Source organism: Quercus robur, chromosome 9, assembly GCF_932294415.1.
Source record: "Quercus robur chromosome 9, dhQueRobu3.1, whole genome shotgun sequence".
NCBI classification, from domain to species: domain Eukaryota; kingdom Viridiplantae; phylum Streptophyta; class Magnoliopsida; order Fagales; family Fagaceae; genus Quercus; species Quercus robur.
The window spans coordinates 29,132,716-29,151,742 of record NC_065542.1 but is presented as its reverse complement, the minus strand read 5'-3'; the positions used below and the strand labels follow the sequence as shown (position 1 = coordinate 29,151,742).

Below are 19,027 nucleotides of genomic sequence, written 5' to 3'. Positions count from 1 at the left end.
CACTAAAAATCAACCACTCCAGAAAATACTAATGGCATTGTCGTCGTGTTTATGTTGAGCCAACCCCCAACCAAACCCTTCAAAGGCTACATATGCTAGCAGATAAAATCCCACGTACAATGCTGCATATTAAATTAATTGTCTCCTTCAGGCGCCTTTAATTGAAACCTGACAATTCCTTGGTGAAGCGGCAATCATCCACCGCCACAAAATATATAAATATGTATAAACCAAAATATTTATAAACTTAAAGCAAAAGCAACATAATTAGGATGACAGAGCCTATGATAATACAGATCCATTTTATTATGATAAAGCAAAATACATATTTACACAATGAACGCAAAAACAGAAAAAACAAAATGGAAATCTATTCAAAAGACGTATCTACATTCTACATTTTGTTTGTACCATGATCTGTGCTTTCTAAAATAGCATTGTCTCATTACTAGATTATTAGGAACAAAGTAAATATTCAGCACTAATAGAACTGAATTTTTGATACTGAAGGCAGAGCACGATTAAAGAAAATGATTGGGAGTACAGTCCCAAGCCTCCAAAAGGGCAGAAGCTACGAGTCTATACGTGGCTATTCTGAGCACCGTTTGTGTTGGGTTTATCAGGAAGTCCCAGCTCCACAGATACTGCAGAGGTGCTTTTGATCTCGTTTTCGCCCTTGCCCTTGCCCTTGTTTTTACGGTAGATAAAGTACAGAATCAGCTGCAGGGCCCCAAGAAAAGAACCGAACCCATTGTTCACCTGCAACAACATTACACATTTCCATAAGAGCGAGCAGTGTATATTATACACACTCAGTTATACATACATTTACATCCATGTGAAAAATCAACTGAAATTGTAACCTGAGGTCACAGTTTCCAAATTAAAAAACATGACTTTTAAGTCAGTTTTTATTTCGCTTGTGTGTAATAGTTTTTTAAAAAATTAATACACTATATTGGTATTTTTTTTATAAGACACCATATTGGTACTTGTTTTGAAACTGAGGGAACTTTAGCAATGCAATTTCATTTTTATTTATTTTTGAGATAGCAGCTTCAAAATTTGGGAACTCAGGCTGTAAATTGGCCATGCCTAAGCTCTTTCTGGAACACAAATTTTCTTACTAGGGATATGCAAACCGATAATGTTAAGGAATTTTATATATGGGCATTGAGAGGATCTAAAATAACATTAAAATTTGTAAAAGATACTAACATATTCATTAAGGAAATAAAAAAATATTTATGACTTTTGGAAAAAAGAGAGCAACTTTAAATAGAATAGAATAACCGAAAAAATACATGTGACTAGTCTCGATTAATTTGTTAAAAAAATTTATAATTGGTCTTAAACTTTTGGAGTATGATGATATATCCACAATATTCCAATATTTCCTTTTCCCAAGACATCTTAACCATACAACGAAGCATTTATAAGATAATAGTTAAGGAATTGAGAGAACATGCTTACGTATACAAAAGGGTCATTGCCGAGCAGACCATAGATAAACCAGGAAGTGCCGCACAAAAAACAAAACAGCGACAGAAAAAATGGCATGAATTCAACACTCTTTGTTGTAATCACAGTCCTCTGCATATACATATAAAACCCATATAAGTTCATGCACCAAAAAGTATGTATAACCAAACTTTTTTAGGAAGCATAATTGTATGTTTAACTTTAAGACAAATACTAATATACTGGTAAAATTTTACATACAATTTTTTAAATACTGTATTTAAGATTTGTATATGATTAAATTTAATCATTATTAAAAAAATGTAAAACTATTTTTGTCGAATTGGTCAACATAATCATGTGGTTGAAATCAATTTGACAACCTAAGCGGCTAGGATACAGTACTTAGGAATTAGGATACCATACCAAAATTTTGTCTTATAGCATTATATTCTGAAAATGGCCTAACATAAAGAAATGGGCCAAAGCTGCACACTTTCCGTGACCAAGCTATCAAAATAAGTTCTATCAAAATTACGTTTGGATAAAATTTATTTTGTTAAAATTGAAAATACTGTAATAAAATTTTAAAAGTGTAAATAGTATAATAATTTTTAAATATATAAATAGCATCTTAATGAAAAAGTTACTGTAAAATTTATGGGACCCATAAATAGTACTGTTAAAATATCAAAACATGCGGCTGAAAAAACATGCGGCTGAAAAAAAAAAAAAAAAAAAAAAAAAACACGCAAACGTGGATCCGCGTTTGCGGATCCAAACGGATACTGAAAATAACTTCTTTTTTGGAGTGATCATACTGAAAATAACTGAACCTGGGTCCAGTGGCTGAGGCATAATCTTTGAAACCAAATCAATCAGGGTACAGTCAATTCCTTCATTAAATATTTAACAAGTAGTAAAAAATCAAGAAATAGCTTAAGAGTTAAAACTTACCATGATTGACAGAGGTGAGCCATACATGATTATGGAGAAAACGGCAGTAGCAAAGCCACAGAAGAGCTTTCTGGTATTGCCATGCAAGGCTAGGAGGGAGATCAAGGCCACGGCTGCGAAAAAGGTGAGCACAAACGCGAAGAGCCCCAAAATCTTGGTTTTTTCTTTCTTTGGGGCATAGACGATGAAGATCAACACATATATGACCTCTATTCCTGCACCAGTGCCATTGATTGTTGAAACTAAAAGATTGTTTTTTGACACAAAGGGTAGGCCATACCTGTTCAACATTTATTTCATGTATAAAATCAGTAATTATAAGACAATTGAACTAGACAACTCTGAAAATATGAAACAAGGAAATCATTTTGGACTATTGGCAGCACAATTAATTCAAAAAAAAAAAAAATAAGGAAAATTTCAAAAGATTTTATGGTTCATATTTTTGATTTTTTGTTATTTTATTTCTTTACAATTTAAAATTGAAGGAACTAGCAGATCGAGAGAATGTTTCTTTGAAAAAAATAGAGACAATTTTGAAAAAGGTCTAAAATTTCTTATGAATGACACACCAATTGAAGTTTTAGTTACTAAAGAAACAAATATTAAACAGTTCCATGCACAGTACAGAATAAATTAACATTAATCAACCAAGCATTAAATTTCATTTTCCTAAAGCAAGAAATGTGGAACCAAAATTGTCATCATGTTTAATTGCTATCCAAGACTCCCAGTCCAACCGACCAACACAGAGGCCCCTGAATGCCCGGATGGCCATGAAATTAACATGAATTAACTATAAAATCCCCATCATTATCATCACCATAATAATAGTAATTAAAGACACGCATAATCCATGACAAAAACAGAGAAGTATAGGGGTAAAAAAAAGGTAACAAAGGAAGAAAAGAAACAATAAAAATTAAAAAGAACCCGGTTGATGAAACAAGAAGCATATATTATATACCAAGCAGAAAGAAGGCAGTTGAGCAAGGTCATCACGTATGGAATGCCGGAAAACTGTTCTGTGGACTTGGTCTTTATAATCCTCCAGAACGTTATCCTACAATACGCACCAAAATTATTCACAATTCCTCACATGAATTACACAGATTAACAACTTCTCAGTAATAGAATATGTCAGATTAATCAGATATATATAATATAAAGACTAAAAGAAGGTAGAAAAGATTGTAAAAACATGTCCAAGAATCAAAAAGAACAACACCCTTTTGCAGAAAAGAGTTATAAAGGACCAAAAGTTGGCAACTTTATAAGAGCCAAAAGGGGTTCTCAAATGATACATACATTGGAGCCAAGAAGAGGAACAGAGCAGTAACATTTCCTGCAGAGAAAGATAACAAAACAGAGGAACCATAAGTCCAAAATGCCAAGAAAGAAGGAAAGAAACGCAGAGAAATTCAATACAACCCACCAAAGATTCCGAACACCAAATGCGCATTTTTTTGCATTTGGTTCATTGTTTCAATACAAAATCTACAAACAAGAAAGAGAATCCAGATGAGGAATCAAAGCCTTGAGAGAAACCAGATATCAGAATACCAGAGCTGAGAATTGAGAGGTGCACAATAACAGAAGCACATGTGTTTATATAGAGGAAAACAAAAAATTAACACACAGTGATTAACATCTATTTGGATTCTGGAACACAGTAGATTTTTGAAGTTGGTCTTATCCCCTATTCCGTAGGTAAGCTTTTGAGTAAGGAATTTGTCTTTACTTTTTGGTAGTATGAAACAAGAACTGTCCTCTACTTTTAAAAAAAATAAAAATATCTTTTATTCAACTTATTTTTGCTATTATTTATAAATCTCACTATATTTTTTGGTATTATTCATAAGCTCACGATATTATTTTTACTAATTTTTACCTTTATCTATCGTACTTTTGACAATATATTTTTAATTTTAATAAAATAAACTGTATCCAAACAGATGTAAGTATTTGGTGAAACTGTGAAAAGCCGAAGGGTTAAAAGTTAAATCTAGTAAAAAACGTGGGCATCATAGGTTTTTTTTTGGGTCAACAAAGGAATATCATTAAACTTAGGAATTAGGCATTCCAACAAATAGTGTTCTTACCGAATAATTTTTTTTTTTTTTTTTTATATAAAAAAAGTGAGAGTTAGGTGGAAAAATGTGGAAAATATCACACAGTTGATTTGAGGCATGAGTTATATCTTAACAAGCACGTTATGCATGTCGGCTAGTGCATACTTTACTATTTACTTACATAACAACTTATTATTATTATTTTTTATAATTTTACTTAATTACTTCTCAAAAACATTCACCTCTAATAATTTATTCTAAATTATATTTTAATAAATTATTATTTTTTTAATTTATTAAAATAATTTTTTTCTCTTCAGGTATCACAACCACTATCTAATTTCTTTCTTCATTACCCAAAAATGCTAAGAAAAAATAAAAAAGTTGAAATATACAATAATAGTGCTTACGCATATTTGCACAAATACTGCAGTAAAAGCGGAGAATTACCGGATTACCATGACATGGTTGAGTTGAGGTTTTATCTTGGGAGAAAACATGGAGAGAGAGAGAGAGAGAGAGAGTGTATTTGTCCTTTACTTTCCACCATTTGAATTACTCTTTGTGGTAAATTGGTAATATGATCCAACAAGTAAAAGATTCTTACCACTGGATATTTGGGTTGTGCTACCACTAAAAAAGAAGAAAAATTGGGTACATTTTTGCTTACTAGCTACAGCAAGTAACAACTTGCTATCTAAGATTTATTGTGAAAATGTTGTAGATGTAATATTTTTTTTTAGATTGTGTGATATTAAATATTAAACGAGGAGTCTTACATCCCTAACATTTTCATAATAAATTTTAGGTGTCAATCTATTATTGGTTTTTATTTGGGTCACCACAGACATCACTTTTTTTTTTAATCTACGTACCACTAATAATTTGTCACATAAGTTTTGTTGTGAAATTATTGTGTCGCTAGTATTTCTCATATTAAATTGCCATGTATGAAGTAAAATAGTAACTGGGAAGTTCATATATATATAAACATAATTAAAGCCAAAGTTGAGAAAAAAAAATTCAATTAGACTCTAAATTGGATTCCAATTTGTTAGGTTCTAAAGTTTAGGATTTTATGTATTTAGAACTCTAATTTGTATTGTTGGCAAACCATGATCAAAATAATGTGTTTAGAAGTGTTTAAGTCTTGCTCAAAGTTGTGCGTCTATGTAAAGTTGGAATCGAGTTAAAGCAGGAAAGGATTGTGCCTTTCAGCTTGGCTCGATCGATCGAAATATAGACTCGATCAATCGAAGCTAAGGTAGAATGCTTTTTTGCAGATTCGTCCAACTTAGCCCTAAGTGTTTTAAATACGTTTTTAGGGTTTCTTATTTGTCTTAAGTATAAAAGGCAAACCCTAGCCACATTTTAGAGTTGCTCATATTTGCGGTTTGTGTAAATCTCTTGTGAGATCTAGAGGAGCTTTCCTTTACACAAACTTAGGGTTTTCAAGGAGAAGATTTATCTACGCTTTGATGATCAATTCAGTTGCTGCCATTGAAGTTTAAAGAAAACACAAGCGAGTGTGCTTGTAGCTGGTGGTGAATCCAAGAAAGAAGGAGTCCGTGGATTCGGAGTTTGCACGTGGTCGTGTCAGTAAGTTCTACTGGTTGGTAGCAATAAGAAGTCGAGCGTGGGGGCTTGTAAGTCTTATTGTATGAACTTCGATTCTTTCAAGATAGTGGATTCAAGTTTACCTTGAGGATAGCTAGGTTAAATCCTCCTCAGGTTTTTACCGGTTTGGTTTCCTGGGTGATCATATCTTGTGTTATTTATTTTCCGCTGCTTTGCATGATTTGATCTTTTATATTGTGATAATCTAGACTTGCTTATTGTTTATGTTGATGGTTGTTTGTTTGTCTATTTGTGCATACTTTTGGTCATTTTTGTTTTTGATCAATCTTTTTCGTCTTATGTGTCAAAAATCCAAAAAATCTCATAAAAATAGAAAATCAAAAAGTTTGATTGACATTGTTGAGTTTTGTCTCAAAACTTGTTTTGCCTTGTACTTTTGTGCTAATGACTTTGTGTATTTTCGAGCGTAGCTTGTTGCTTTGCACTCTTATTACTGTGGGAGAAATCTTGAAATCTATGTAATTGTTGTAAATAGATCTTCAAACTTGTCATGAATGATTCGTGAATGGTTATGTTGATCTTGAGACATGCATAGACTTGTGACTATATATCTTCCCACTCTTTATTTTTTGTTTTTGCTAAAAAGAGCTCACCAAATGTAAATCTCCAAATGAAAAGAGATATTGAGCTGTAAAAGCCTGTCGCACATACTAGTATTCGACTAGGAAAAAGGGAAAGCGACCAAAAATTAAAGTGAATATTTATTCAAAAAGCCTAAGACTATCTCTTCAAAGAGAAATATCAAATATCACTCTCACAATGAGAGGTGATTGTCTCAAAATGATCAAAAAGATCAATTGTTATGATTGAAAGTGGAGTCAAATGTAAAGCTCCAAGTTATGTTATTAAGTCTTGTGGGAGGTCATATATGTATATTTCTATAATTGAGATGGGTCACATGATCTAGTGCTAATTGTGTATGCCTTGGTTGAATTGATCATTGAAACTTCACATTAGACTAAGAACTATCTCATTGTTGATATCCACACACAACACACAAGTTTATGTTCAATAAATGCCATATTCATTTGTGTGATTGTACTTGTTGAAATGTGTTTTCACATGCTCAATCTTTGTTGATTCAAGCACAAAAAGATTTTTGAGTGTTTTAAGTGTTTTTGGAAAATATTTTGTTCTTAAAAACTGAAAATTTCAAAAAATCATTTTTGCTCTGTTTTGGCGACTCAATCGCGGGTAAGTCAAGTCGCAGGCCTCAGTTGCGAGTTCGCGGGTCAATTTTGGCGACTTGTGCGCGAGTGGAAGGTCCAGTCGCGAGGGTTACATAGAGATTTTCACGGCTCAGGTCGCGACTCCCTCGCGGGTAGATTTTCCAGTTGCGAAAAACACTTAGAAAATTTTTTCAAAATTTTGTTTTTGAATGTTTTGGCGGCTTGACCTGGCGACTTGTTGGCGACTCACTTCAGTCGCGAAAACGCGTGTTTGGCAAAAACAGGGGCAGTTTTTAAATCTTTTTCAGTTTTCCCTTGAACTTTTTGTGACTATTCATCTTCTCTCTCAACTGTCTCCTTCTCAAACGCTCCGTGTAACCCATTTCAAACTCCATTGTTGCTTCATTTCTTCTCAAAATCATCAAGAAAAGGTATGGGTCTTCTCTTCCTCACTTCATATGCTATGGTTTGTGTGTTACTTTCTTGCTGTTTGGGTTGTTATTTTTTGTCATATTGTGTTCAATCGTTTTACTCTTTGTGTGCTGGGTATGGTGGATTGTGTTTGATGCTGATTTCATCTGGTATTGTTTTGTTGGTCACAATGCTCTTATTCTTTGTTCTGCGCTTTGGCTGTTGTTGATTTTCAAACTCTTTTGTTAAATGGGTTTGGTACTTTTTGTGACTTACTCCATTCATTTGTGTGTGTGTTGAAGTATGCCTGAGGCATTGGATTACTTATATCATATTACTGTGTTTTATGTTGACACAACATATGTGTGCTTGCATCTTGAAAGTATCGCTTTAAAACACTTCATTTTCTGAATGTTATGCCTCACTGCCATGTGCTCCTTTTTGGGTGTTTGTGGTTTCCATTGATCTTTCATTTTGATGTTTTATGCCTGTTCCTATCTTATGTGGTCTTATTTATGCTATCCGTTCTTAATGTTCGAATGTTATCAATCTGTGCATATCATGGTCATGGTAGACTGTCTCATTGACAGTTATTTCTAAATTTGTGTTTCTCTATGCTCTATTGCACTTTCACCATTTTATTGCTCCTGACTCATTGTACATTTTAGTATTGATTGTGGTTTTGTTTGGGTCTGACCTGTCTTAAGTTTGTGTTTGTGTATAAAATCTCTGGTTTACACTCTTATTTGCATCTAATCATGTTGAAATTTATCTTGTGTGGTGCTGTTTTTGGTTCTTTGCTGTGTGCCTATTCTCTTGCAGATGTCTCGTCGATCCTCTAAGGGCAAAGACATTGTTGCTGACGATCTAGCAACCCCAGTTGCTAAAAGGACTCGACTCTCATCTCAGTCATCTCAAGACTCCAATTTGGAGAGGTTCAAAACTCCGCTTACCTCACACATCTACTCAAACATCTTTGACAAGGCAACTCCTATAGTGGAACGGGTGGTTGAGTTTGACACATTAGGGACCACATTTATCCCTCGAATCTTTGAGCCACAAGATTGGGCAAAATTATTTGGGAATTTTGTCGATCCAATGGATGAACTGGTTAAGGATTGCTACTCTAATACGAGTGATCTTGGAGTTGAACTAATTTTCTGGGTCAGAGGAAAGGAGTTTGGCATTTCCCCGAACTCCATCGATGATATTCTCTGCATCACTAGACCTCAGAATGTGGATCTAACTCCGTACGATGATCGAACTCCAGAGATTCAAGACATTCTACAAGTTCTAGGATCTGATTATGAAGTATCCAATACAGGCACATCCATCAGCACTGCAAAGTTTGCACCAGAGCTGACCACACTAAAGTTGATAATGTTCTCTAATCTCTACCCACTGTCCAACACTACCTTCATAAATCTTAGGAGAGCTTAATTCCTTTGTGATCTTATTACAGGAGCCCCCATTGATATCTGTGCTCACATCTTTCAAACCATGAGGAAGACCGCGGCTCGAACTGCAGCTCGAGGATGTATTCCATTTTGCAGTCTCATCATGAAGTTCATTCTTCGTGAAGGCATTGTTCCTCCCTCAGATGGAAAAATGTTGACCCGTTAGCGTCCAATTTCCATGTACACTCTACAAGCCAGTAGAAGTCATTCCTCTAAAACACCAAAGAGTGCACACATCTCTCCGGTTACTCCATCTGCTCCTGAGTCAGAGACACCTGTACATACCACACCTACTTCGCGGGTCATCCCTGAAGTTCCACAAATTAGCATTCCGCAAGCACAGACTGATCCTCAAACTGATAGAGTGGGTAGTTTGCTTGCAAATATTCAGAAACGCATTGATGAGATGGTGACACTTCTCTACTCCACCAACAACCATGTTCAAATGCGACTCGAGACCATGGAGAATCAGTTAGAAGCTATTCAATAGAAGTTAGACGACAGCCTTTAGCTATTCGTGCCAAAAAGGGGGAGAGCATTTAGTAAGGGGGAGAAAGCTCAAAGGGGAGTGTGCATAGTAATAGGGGGAGTACACACATACTTTTGTTTTAAGACTTATCCTTTAAATTTATAGGTTTATGTTTTTGGATATTTAGTGTTACTATGGATATTTATGTTTTTGATACACTGTGGTTTTGGTGTATTTTTGTTTCCAACTCATATCTTATAAACTTGGTTTACTCTTTATATATATATTGTTGATGTTATTTAGTATATATTGTGTATTTGTACCCATGTTGCTTATGTAAGCTTTTAGGATTATGTTTTATGCATATTTGTAGGCTTTATGGTTTGTACCATGCTTTATGCAGCCTTTTATGCTTTGTTTTAATCAGTACTTCTATCTAAATGTCTTGCATTTTCTTTTAAGTACTGTCACTCTTGTGCCCTTGTAGGATTGTTTCAAGATGCATATACTTAGTGTATTATGCATTGGTTGAGTGTTGGGCATACAAGTAACTTGCTTTATTCTTGTTAACTTGCATGTTCAAGTGTTCATTCCAAGTGTGAATGAGCACTGTGATCACTACCTTGTAGTGATTACTTGTTTGATCAAGCCATGATTTGGTTCTTCACTTCATCTTTGCTTGATCACTTTAAGCCTGTTTCATATGCATTTCATGCTTTTCTGCATACAATGATCATGGTGTATTGTTGTGTTTCAGGAGTTTCATGTTCTTATGATTCAAGTGCTTCACAGCTTCTAGAGTTAGGCGTGAGTGAGTTTTGCTCAACTGTTCCCAACTCACATGTTAAGTCTAGAGTCTATTTTAGGGTTTTGTCACGGAATAGCCAAATGGGGAGATTGTAAGGTTGAATTTAATCAACCATCTTATTGGCTTTATTCTGTGCCAAATTTGCTTGTATTTCAGCATTTAGTAACCCTGTATTTAGGTGAGTTTTGTTGTAAGGGTAGTGAGTGAGATAGAGTGTTGATTGCTTAAGAGTGTGCAAGAAAACAGAGACTCGCGGCTTGATCTCGCAGGTGACTCGCGGCTGCAAGCCGCCAGATACAGCACACGTGCCAAGCATGCCAAAAGGTGAACAGTCATGCTAGCTGGAGCACTATAGGACAAAACAGGACAATTGGCCATACGGTTATCTCGCGACTGGATCTTGCGACTCAGTCAAGTCGCGAGGCCAAGCCGCGAGCCACCCCTGTTTTGTAAAACCTGACGTTTCACATTCTCTTCTCACCCCAGTATAAATACCCCTTATACCCACAAATGAAAGAGAGCTTTCAGAGAGAATTTTGAAAAAGAAACCCAGAGTGAAACAAGATTGATTCATTTACAATCTATACATTAGAGTCTCTTCAAATTTCTCAACTCTCTTCCTCTCCATTGTCAAATCCTTGAGAGGCATTTTACCAAAACCTTGTTCTCACCATTTCCATTACTATGAGAGGGCTGTTTGGTGTTCTGGGAAGCAGTTAGGAAGGAACCAATTTACATTGGTTGATGCTATGGTCAAGTAGCGAAATCCGGGAAACTAGAAAAGAAAAAGGTTCGGCGCAACCTCGTTGGAGGAAGAAGTTTGGAGGGCTTAGGTGCACTGGGTAGATTAGGCTTGGAGGGTCTATTGCTGTCCATGTATCCCAACTACATTTTCTATTGGATTGTTTACCGCTTGGAGGGCGGCAGAAAGGTTTTATGCCGAGGGTTTCGGTTTCCTCTTCGATAACACATCGCGTGTTGTCTTTGTGTTTGCATCTTCCTTCCCTTTTATCTTTGCCTTTTATTATCTACTGTGGGTTGTGATTTTAATTTGGCTTAGATATTTTTCCAATTCTGTTTTATAGCTTTTGTTCATTTTCTGCACACTAAGTGTTTGACATAAAGCTTGAATTGGTTAATTTGTAAATTGTGGGTCTAAACGTTCAAGGGTGTTTTTACACTATTTGAACTTTCAACCTTAAATCTCGGTCTGACGAGGTGAGATTAATATCTTGCCTTCCTAAGTCCAACAAAGGCTTGAAGGACGATTATCTGGTCGTCTCCGGGGAATGGCACGACGGTCTTCACTGCCCAGTTAGGATAGGAATACCAGGTGGGGTACCCTAAGATCAGGTCTCTCGGCCGGGACCTTAGTTTTTTGAGCTCTCCCTTTACTTACTTTTAGCAATTTGTCTTCTCGGATAGTGTTATTATTGAATTAACCACAATTACCTTCTTGGATGTTTTTGCAGATAAAGATCACGTCTCTCCAAAGCTTAGTTTGGTCAATGTTCCCAGGCTCAACTTTTTGCTGAGGTCAGAAATATTCGTGAGCGAAGATAATCAGTTGTGGGCTGCTCACCTCATCTTAGGTTACAAGCCCTTGTCGCGCATATACCAGGACGCAGGCCAAGCACTAAGAGCAGGTAACCCTAGGCTCGCTCGGATAGACGTCTCCAAACCGGGGTTCCTAGCGAGGCGGGATCTCCCACCTATGGTATTGCCCGTTCAACAGAACCCCCCACCATTCGCAATACCACTTCGGCAGGTTTTGTTCGAAGCGGCAGCAGCAACAGAAGAGATAGCCTCTTTCTTACGTTTGTCACTTAAAGTGGAGATAGACAGATTTCACTTTGCAGAGGAAGAGAGAACCCTAGAGAAGTCCGTGGAGCTTTTGGATTCTAAGATTGAGTTCGACAGACTTTCCACGGCTCATCGCCAGAACAGACGATTGCTTTAGTTGATACAAGCTCCGAAGAAGGAGAGAATATGGACCAGAAGAAGAGGCCGAGCTTGAGGGGTTTAATCGCCAATAAGAACAAGGGGGCAACTTCGACAGAAGTCCCTAGGGTCCAGGTTTCTACCAATCTTCCTCTTCCTCCTCTTCCTCCTACTGATCTCGCTCTGCGCATCAATTCTGATTTGAAGAAGAAGAGACCAATGCAGGAGCTGGAAGAGAGGGAGGTGCTCCCTCAGAGGGGCACCAAACAGCAAAAAACCAAAGAGCCTAGAGATAAGAGGGCTAAATCCGTAGATAGTAGGGATGACACTGAGGTGCACCGACAGCAGTGCACATGGGCTCTCGTGATAGAGATGGATGAAGCCCCCATTCCCTATGATTCTACCATAAGGGAATCCAGTAGAGGGCATGCCACCTATTTAGCCCAAGCTCTAGAGCAGCCTCTCCTTCTCCCTAAGGACATGGAAGCCCTCAGGTGGACAAGGCAACCTGACCTATTTATGTCTCTAAAAAGAGACCTTGCTATGGTAATTAAGCTTCTAGCAATACCTCAATTCATTACCCTTTTTCATTCATATATATATATATATTTTTTATGTAAGCCCTTTGCTACTTTTATACAGGTCACTCAATAAGTCTATGTGGCTGAGGAGTGGGTTCGAAATGCCCATAATAAATTTGAAACTAAGTCCCACTTTCGGCGCGAGGTTGAGAAAGCGCATGGGACTGTGAAGGAGGAGAAGATACAATTGGCCGAGAAGCTGAAAACCTCTGAGCATGAGCGTCTAAGCACTTTGACGGGGCTTAAAACTGCTGAGGCCCAGGCCGAAGACCAGCACAAGCTACTCTACATAACCGAGCTGAACCTGGCCACCGAGAAAATGGTTCAAAGTTTGAAGGCTGAATTGCAAAAAGCGAAAGTTGAAGCCCAGACGGTCAGGGAAGCTGCTAAAGCCGCGGAGGAAGCAACTTATGAGTGGGGGGGTGCTTGAGACGGAGTAGAGGCTGGCCGAGGAGGTAGCTGAACTGTGCAGGGACTACTGCACTGTAACTTGGATGGAGGCTCTTAATAGTGCAGGGGTCTCTATGGACTCCGAGTTGAGGAGGGCTGAAAGGGTGTTCTTCCCCGAACATATAAGAGAAGTTCCAGTTGACCCCTCCTCCACTGCCTTGCCCCTGCCCCTTCTTGAGCAGGTTTCCAGCATTCAAGATCTTACTCTTGATGCTGAGGCTTCTACAAGGGTAGGTAGGGGTAAGGAGGGCCTTCCTCCAGCCAATGATACTCAGTCTGAGGACACCCTCATGATTAGGGATGTAGTCTCCCAGGCTAAGGTAGCTGAGAAGCCCAAGGCTGGGGATGCTAAGTCCAAGACCACTGATACTAAGGAGGATCCTCAGCCAACAAAAAAGTAGTTGTAGGATTTTTTATTTATTTATTTTTTTTATACCTTCTTTTGTTTTCTTTTCTTGTGGCTTATGTTATTGCTTGTAATATATCTTCTTTTGAATTAATGAATGAAATTTTCCTTCTATTCCCTAGACCTTTACTTTTTATGCTTTTCATACTTATTATTATTGCAAACAAGTTTGAACAATTGTTGCTCCATTTCCAATGTATTCTAACATTAAATCATTATTGACATTTAAAGAAATTTAACTAAGTGTCAGCAAGAGAGAGTTATTATCCACTTGTATTATGAATTAACCCTTATACAATGAATGTTGAATCTAAAGGAAATAAGTAACATATCTTGTAACTTGAGTTCTGTTTAACATTTATAAGGATGCCCTTGAGTGTTAATTTCACCAAAGTATGTGGTTCGAGAGACCATGCATAACTTAGGATCTGTTTAACACTCATAAAGATACCATTAAGTATTAATTTCCCCTAAGCCATTGGTCCGAGGAGTCATGCAGGACTTCGGTTCTGTTTAATACTTAAACAGATGTCAAAAGTAATTAATTTCCCCTAAGCCTGTGGTCCGAGGAGCCATGCAAGACTTAGGTTCTGTTTAATACTTGAACAGATGTCAAAAGTAATTAATTTTTCCTAAGCCTGTGGTTCGAGGAGCCATGCAGGACTTAAGTTCTGTTTAATACTTGAACAGATTGAGTAACAGGAAGCATGATGACTTTACACAACAAAAGAACTTATTGATAAAGGAAATTTTCATTAATAATAATACATTTTCAGGTTGTTTACATTCCAAGGGTATGGTATTACATGCTTGTCTAAGTCTTCTAGGAAATATGCCCCTATACTAGCCACAGAGGTGATGCGATATGGTCTTTCCCAATTGGGTCCTAACTTTCCCCATGCTGGGTTTTTTGCAGTGCCTAGAACTTTCCTCAATACCAAGTCGCCAGGCACTAGTGGCCTTAGCTTTACCTTGGCATCATAACCTTGCTTGAGTTTGTGTTGGTAGTATGCCAATTGGACCATTGCACTTTCTCTTCTTTCTTCAATAAGATCTAAGCTCTTTTCTAGCAACTCATTGTTACTACTCGGACTGAACGAGCTAATCTTTAGCGTTGGAAAGCCCGTTTTTAAAGGAATAATAACCTTGGCTCCATAAGTCATCGAAAAGGGGGTCTTCTCCTGTTGATCTGCGAAGTGTGGTTCGATACGTCCATAAGACATGTGGCAATTCTTCCACCCATCTTCCCTTCACATCATCCAACCTCTTCTTGAGTCCGTTCACTATGACCTTATTAACAGCCTCGGCTTGTCCATTCCCTTGGGGATAGGCTGGGGTAGAATATCCGTTCGTAATTCCCAATTCACAGCAGTATCTCCTGAAGGACTTATTATCAAACTGAAGACCATTGTCCGAGATGAAGGAATGAGGGACCCCGAACCGGGTGACAATGTTTTTCCAGAAAAACTTCTTAGCATCCACATCTCTGATGTTTGCTAAAGGTTCAACTTCAACCCATTTAGTGAAATAGTCAGTGCCGACCAGCAGATACCTCTTGTTCCCTGCTGCTTTGGGGGAAAGGGCCAACTATATCTAAACCCCATTAAGCAAATGGCCAGGGGCTGGACAGGGGGTTAAGAATTCCTCCTGATTGGTGAATGTTTGTTGCAAATCTCTGACATTAATCATACTTCTTCACATACTCTTGTGCTTCTTTCTGCATATTTGGCCACCGGTAGCCCTGAGTGATGGCTTTGTGAGACAATGACCTGCCTCTTGTGTGGCTTCCACAAATCTTTTCATGCAACTCCTTAAGGAGTAGCTTTGACGCTTCAGGGTGAATGCAGAGTAGATATGGCCCAAAAAAAGAGCGTTTGTACAATTTTTGGTTCTCGGACAACTAGATTTGTCTTATCTTATCAGCTTCTGATTTGTCTTTCGGCAAGATGTCCTCTCTCAGATATAGTACTATAGGATCCATTTAATTGGGCCCTACTCTGATTTGGTGAACATGAACTACTTTTTCCTTTACCTCCGTGGGTTTGCACGAGTCTTTTATAAGGATAACCCAAGGTAGGCTCTGTGTCGAGGAGGTTGCAAGCGTGGCTAGGGAATCGGCGTGTGTGTTTCCATTCCTAGGGACGTGCAATAGGCTGAAGGATTCAAATCTTGATTGTAAATGCCTAACCTGACTTAAATACCCTTGCATTCTCTCATCTCTTGCTTCTAGTTCGCCCTTCACCTGGTTGATGATTAGCCTCGAGTCCGAGAACATCTTTACTGCCTTTCCTTCCATTCTTTGAACCATAGACATTCCCTCTAGCACAGACTCATATTCAGCCTCATTATTTGTGGTTAAAAAGCCCAATCTTAATGATTTCTTGATGATGAGTTTTTTAGGTGAGACCAGAACTGGTCCCACTTCAGAGCCCCTTTGATTTGCAGCACCATCAACGTATACCTTCTAGAATAAAGGTTCTTGTATGGAGATTGTGCCAACCGATTTTCTATCCATGTTCTGTGTCGCTGCTACTTCTTCTAATGGGGGTTTAGCGAACTCGACTACCAGGTCTGCAAGGACTTGGCCCTTGACAAAAGTACGAGGCATGTATTTGATGTCAAAAGCCCCCAGAACTGTGCCCCATTTAGCAATCCTCCACGTGTAATCAGCACTTCTAAGTATGGCCTCGAGTGGAAGTTGAGTTAGGACGACAACTGTATGTGCTTGGAAGTAATGGGGAAGCTTTCGCGTACCATGCACTATTGCCAGGATAACTTTCTCCAATGGTAGGTAACGAACCTCGGCCTCGTGTAGTGACTTGCTCACGTACTAAATTGGCCATTGTATGCCACTATCAACTCGTATCAACACTAAACTCACGGCATGAGGGGCTACAGCAATGTATGCAAATAGAATTTCATCAACTTCAGGGCTAGACATGATAGGTGGATGAGAGAGATATTTTTTAAGCTGTTGGAAAGCTAAAGCGCACTCCTCAGTCCACTCAAATCCCTTCCATTTATTCATCAACAGGAAGAAGAGTCTGCATCTATTCGTGGACTGGGAGATAAACCGATTCAAGGCAGCAGTCATTCCGGTTAGTTTCTGAATTTCCTTTGGATTCCGAGGTGGTTGTAAATTGTTTATTGCCTTAATCTGGTCGGGATTAACCTCGATCCTCCAGTGAGTCACCATATAGCCTAGAAACTTGCCTGATCCCACACCAAAAGAGCATTTGGAAGCGTTAAGGCGTAGCTTGTGTTTCCTTAGAATTTCAAAAATGTTTCCGAGGTCTCCCACGTGCTCAGACACCACCTTGTTCTTCACCACCATATCGTCTATATAGACCTCAATACTCTTGCCCAACTGCAGCTCAAACATCTTAGTCATCATCCTTTGATAGGTAGATCCCGCATTTTTCCAACCAAAAGACATTACTTTGTAATGGTAGTTTCTAGTGGGAGTGACAAAGGCTGTTTTCTCCTGATCATCCAGGGCTAGTGGTATTTGATGGTACCTTTGAAAGGCATCTAAGAAACTCGTCTGAGGATGGCCAACAGTGGCATCCACCAACTGGTCTATTTAAGGCATAGGGAAGGGATCTTTTGGGTAAGCCTTGTTTAAATCCATGAAGTCCACACATACTCGCCATTTCCCATTCTTTTTCTTCACTATCACAGTATTGGCCAGCCATTCAGGGTAGAAAACTTTCTTGATAGCCCCTGCTTGCTTAAGCTTTGTCACCTCATCTTTCACAGCATCAGAATGATCTTTAGATGAGCGCCGAGGAGGTTGTTTTTTGGGGTAATAGATGGATTGATATTTAAATGGTGGCAAATGAAATTTGGGTCTACCCTCGGAGTTTCATAAGCACTCCACGTGAATACGTCCACGTTTTTTTCTCAAGAATTCAATTAGCTTTTCTCTTTCTTGGGGAGGCAACTTGGAGTCGACCTGAAAGAACTTCTTCAGATCATTGCCAACAGCAACCTTTTCCAAATCTTCGCACTTTGCTTCCTCGGTTGATCCATTGTCGGGCAATACCGGAGTTCTTGATTGCTATAAGTCCCTTTTAGCAGAGGCCGATGACTCAGCGTTGGGCCTATGTAAGATGGTAGCCACCATGCACTGCCTAGCCATGGACTGATTCCCCACAATCTCTTTAACCTGGCCATCGGACGGATACTTCACCTTCTGGTACAGGGTAGAAGAGACGGCTTCTAAGGCATGAAGCCAAGGTCTAGCCACAATAGCCGTGTAAAGTGAATGAGTGTCCACCACAATAAAGTCCACTTCCACCACGTCTGAACCGGTCTGTATGGGTAATCTAATCAGACCTTTTGGAGTAACAGTTTTCCCCTCGAAACTCATTAGAGGGGAATCGCATGTCGTTAGGTCATCGGGTTTCAAATTCAACCCTTTTGTACAGGTTGGGGTACATTATCTCGACAACATTTCCCTGATCTACCAACACTCTCTTCACATCATACCCTATATCCTGAGTGTGACCACCAAAGCATCGTCATGGGGTTGGATAGTTCTGATCTTATCGTCGGCTGAGAAGCCCAAAACCAATGGGGCCTCTATTCTGGCTTTTTTTGGCTTTGAATTACCGTCTTCAGTGGATAGCCGAACCACAGAAATCACTCTAGAGGGACAAGAACCAGTCCTACCGGGGGTGGCGAAGATGACATTGATTGTTCCCAGAGGAGGTCTCGAAGAAGCATCTCTCCAGGGATCCGAACTTGTGTGCCCCACTTAGCCACTAGAATGGTGTAGCAGCTGCTTCAACTTTCCTTCTTGGACCAACTGGTCCAAATGGTTCCACAAATTCCTGCAGTCTTCTGTAGTGTACCCTTGGTTTTAATGATATTGGCAATAAAGGCACTAGTTGCGTCTCATGGGGTTTCCAGCCATTTTGTTCGGCCATTTGAAGAATGACTTGTTCTTAATCTTCTCTAGAACCTGATGCACCAGTTCTCGGAATACTGCATTAACGGTCTGGGTGTTGGTAGACCCTGATTGTCCAGCAAAATCTCTTCGAGGTTGGTTGTTATTGAATCGGCCCAACTTGAAATCTCTCCTCTCCTAAAGGATAACCTTAGCCTTTCCTTTAGCAAGTTGCTGGTCTTCCTCAACCCTTTTATACTTGTCAATCCGATCTATGAGTTGGCGCAGGCTGGTGACAGATTTTCCTATTATAGAC

General features: G+C 38.6%; 1 protein-coding gene across 3 annotated transcripts in view; it reads right to left on the bottom strand.

Annotated features, from left to right (window-relative positions):
* Nucleotides 1-283: 283 nt before the first annotated feature.
* Nucleotides 284-19,027, bottom strand: part of LOC126700387 (bidirectional sugar transporter SWEET1) — a 143,327-nt gene continuing 124,583 nt past the window's right edge. The window contains exons 1-6 of one of the 3 annotated variants that reach the window (XM_050398513.1): nt 3,854-4,053; nt 3,727-3,763; nt 3,386-3,481; nt 2,419-2,698; nt 1,474-1,593; nt 284-759 (exon numbers count right to left, since the gene is read on the bottom strand). In XM_050398513.1, coding sequence (XP_050254470.1) covers nt 580-759; nt 1,474-1,593; nt 2,419-2,698; nt 3,386-3,481; nt 3,727-3,763; nt 3,854-3,899 — 759 coding nt within the window. In that variant the 5' untranslated portion in view covers nt 3,900-4,053 and the 3' untranslated portion in view covers nt 284-579. Of the gene's footprint in view, nt 760-1,473; nt 1,594-2,418; nt 2,699-3,385; nt 3,482-3,726; nt 3,764-3,853; nt 4,063-19,027 lie in introns of those variants that run through there. The other 2 variants (XM_050398516.1, XM_050398514.1) reach the window with 2 other exon arrangements.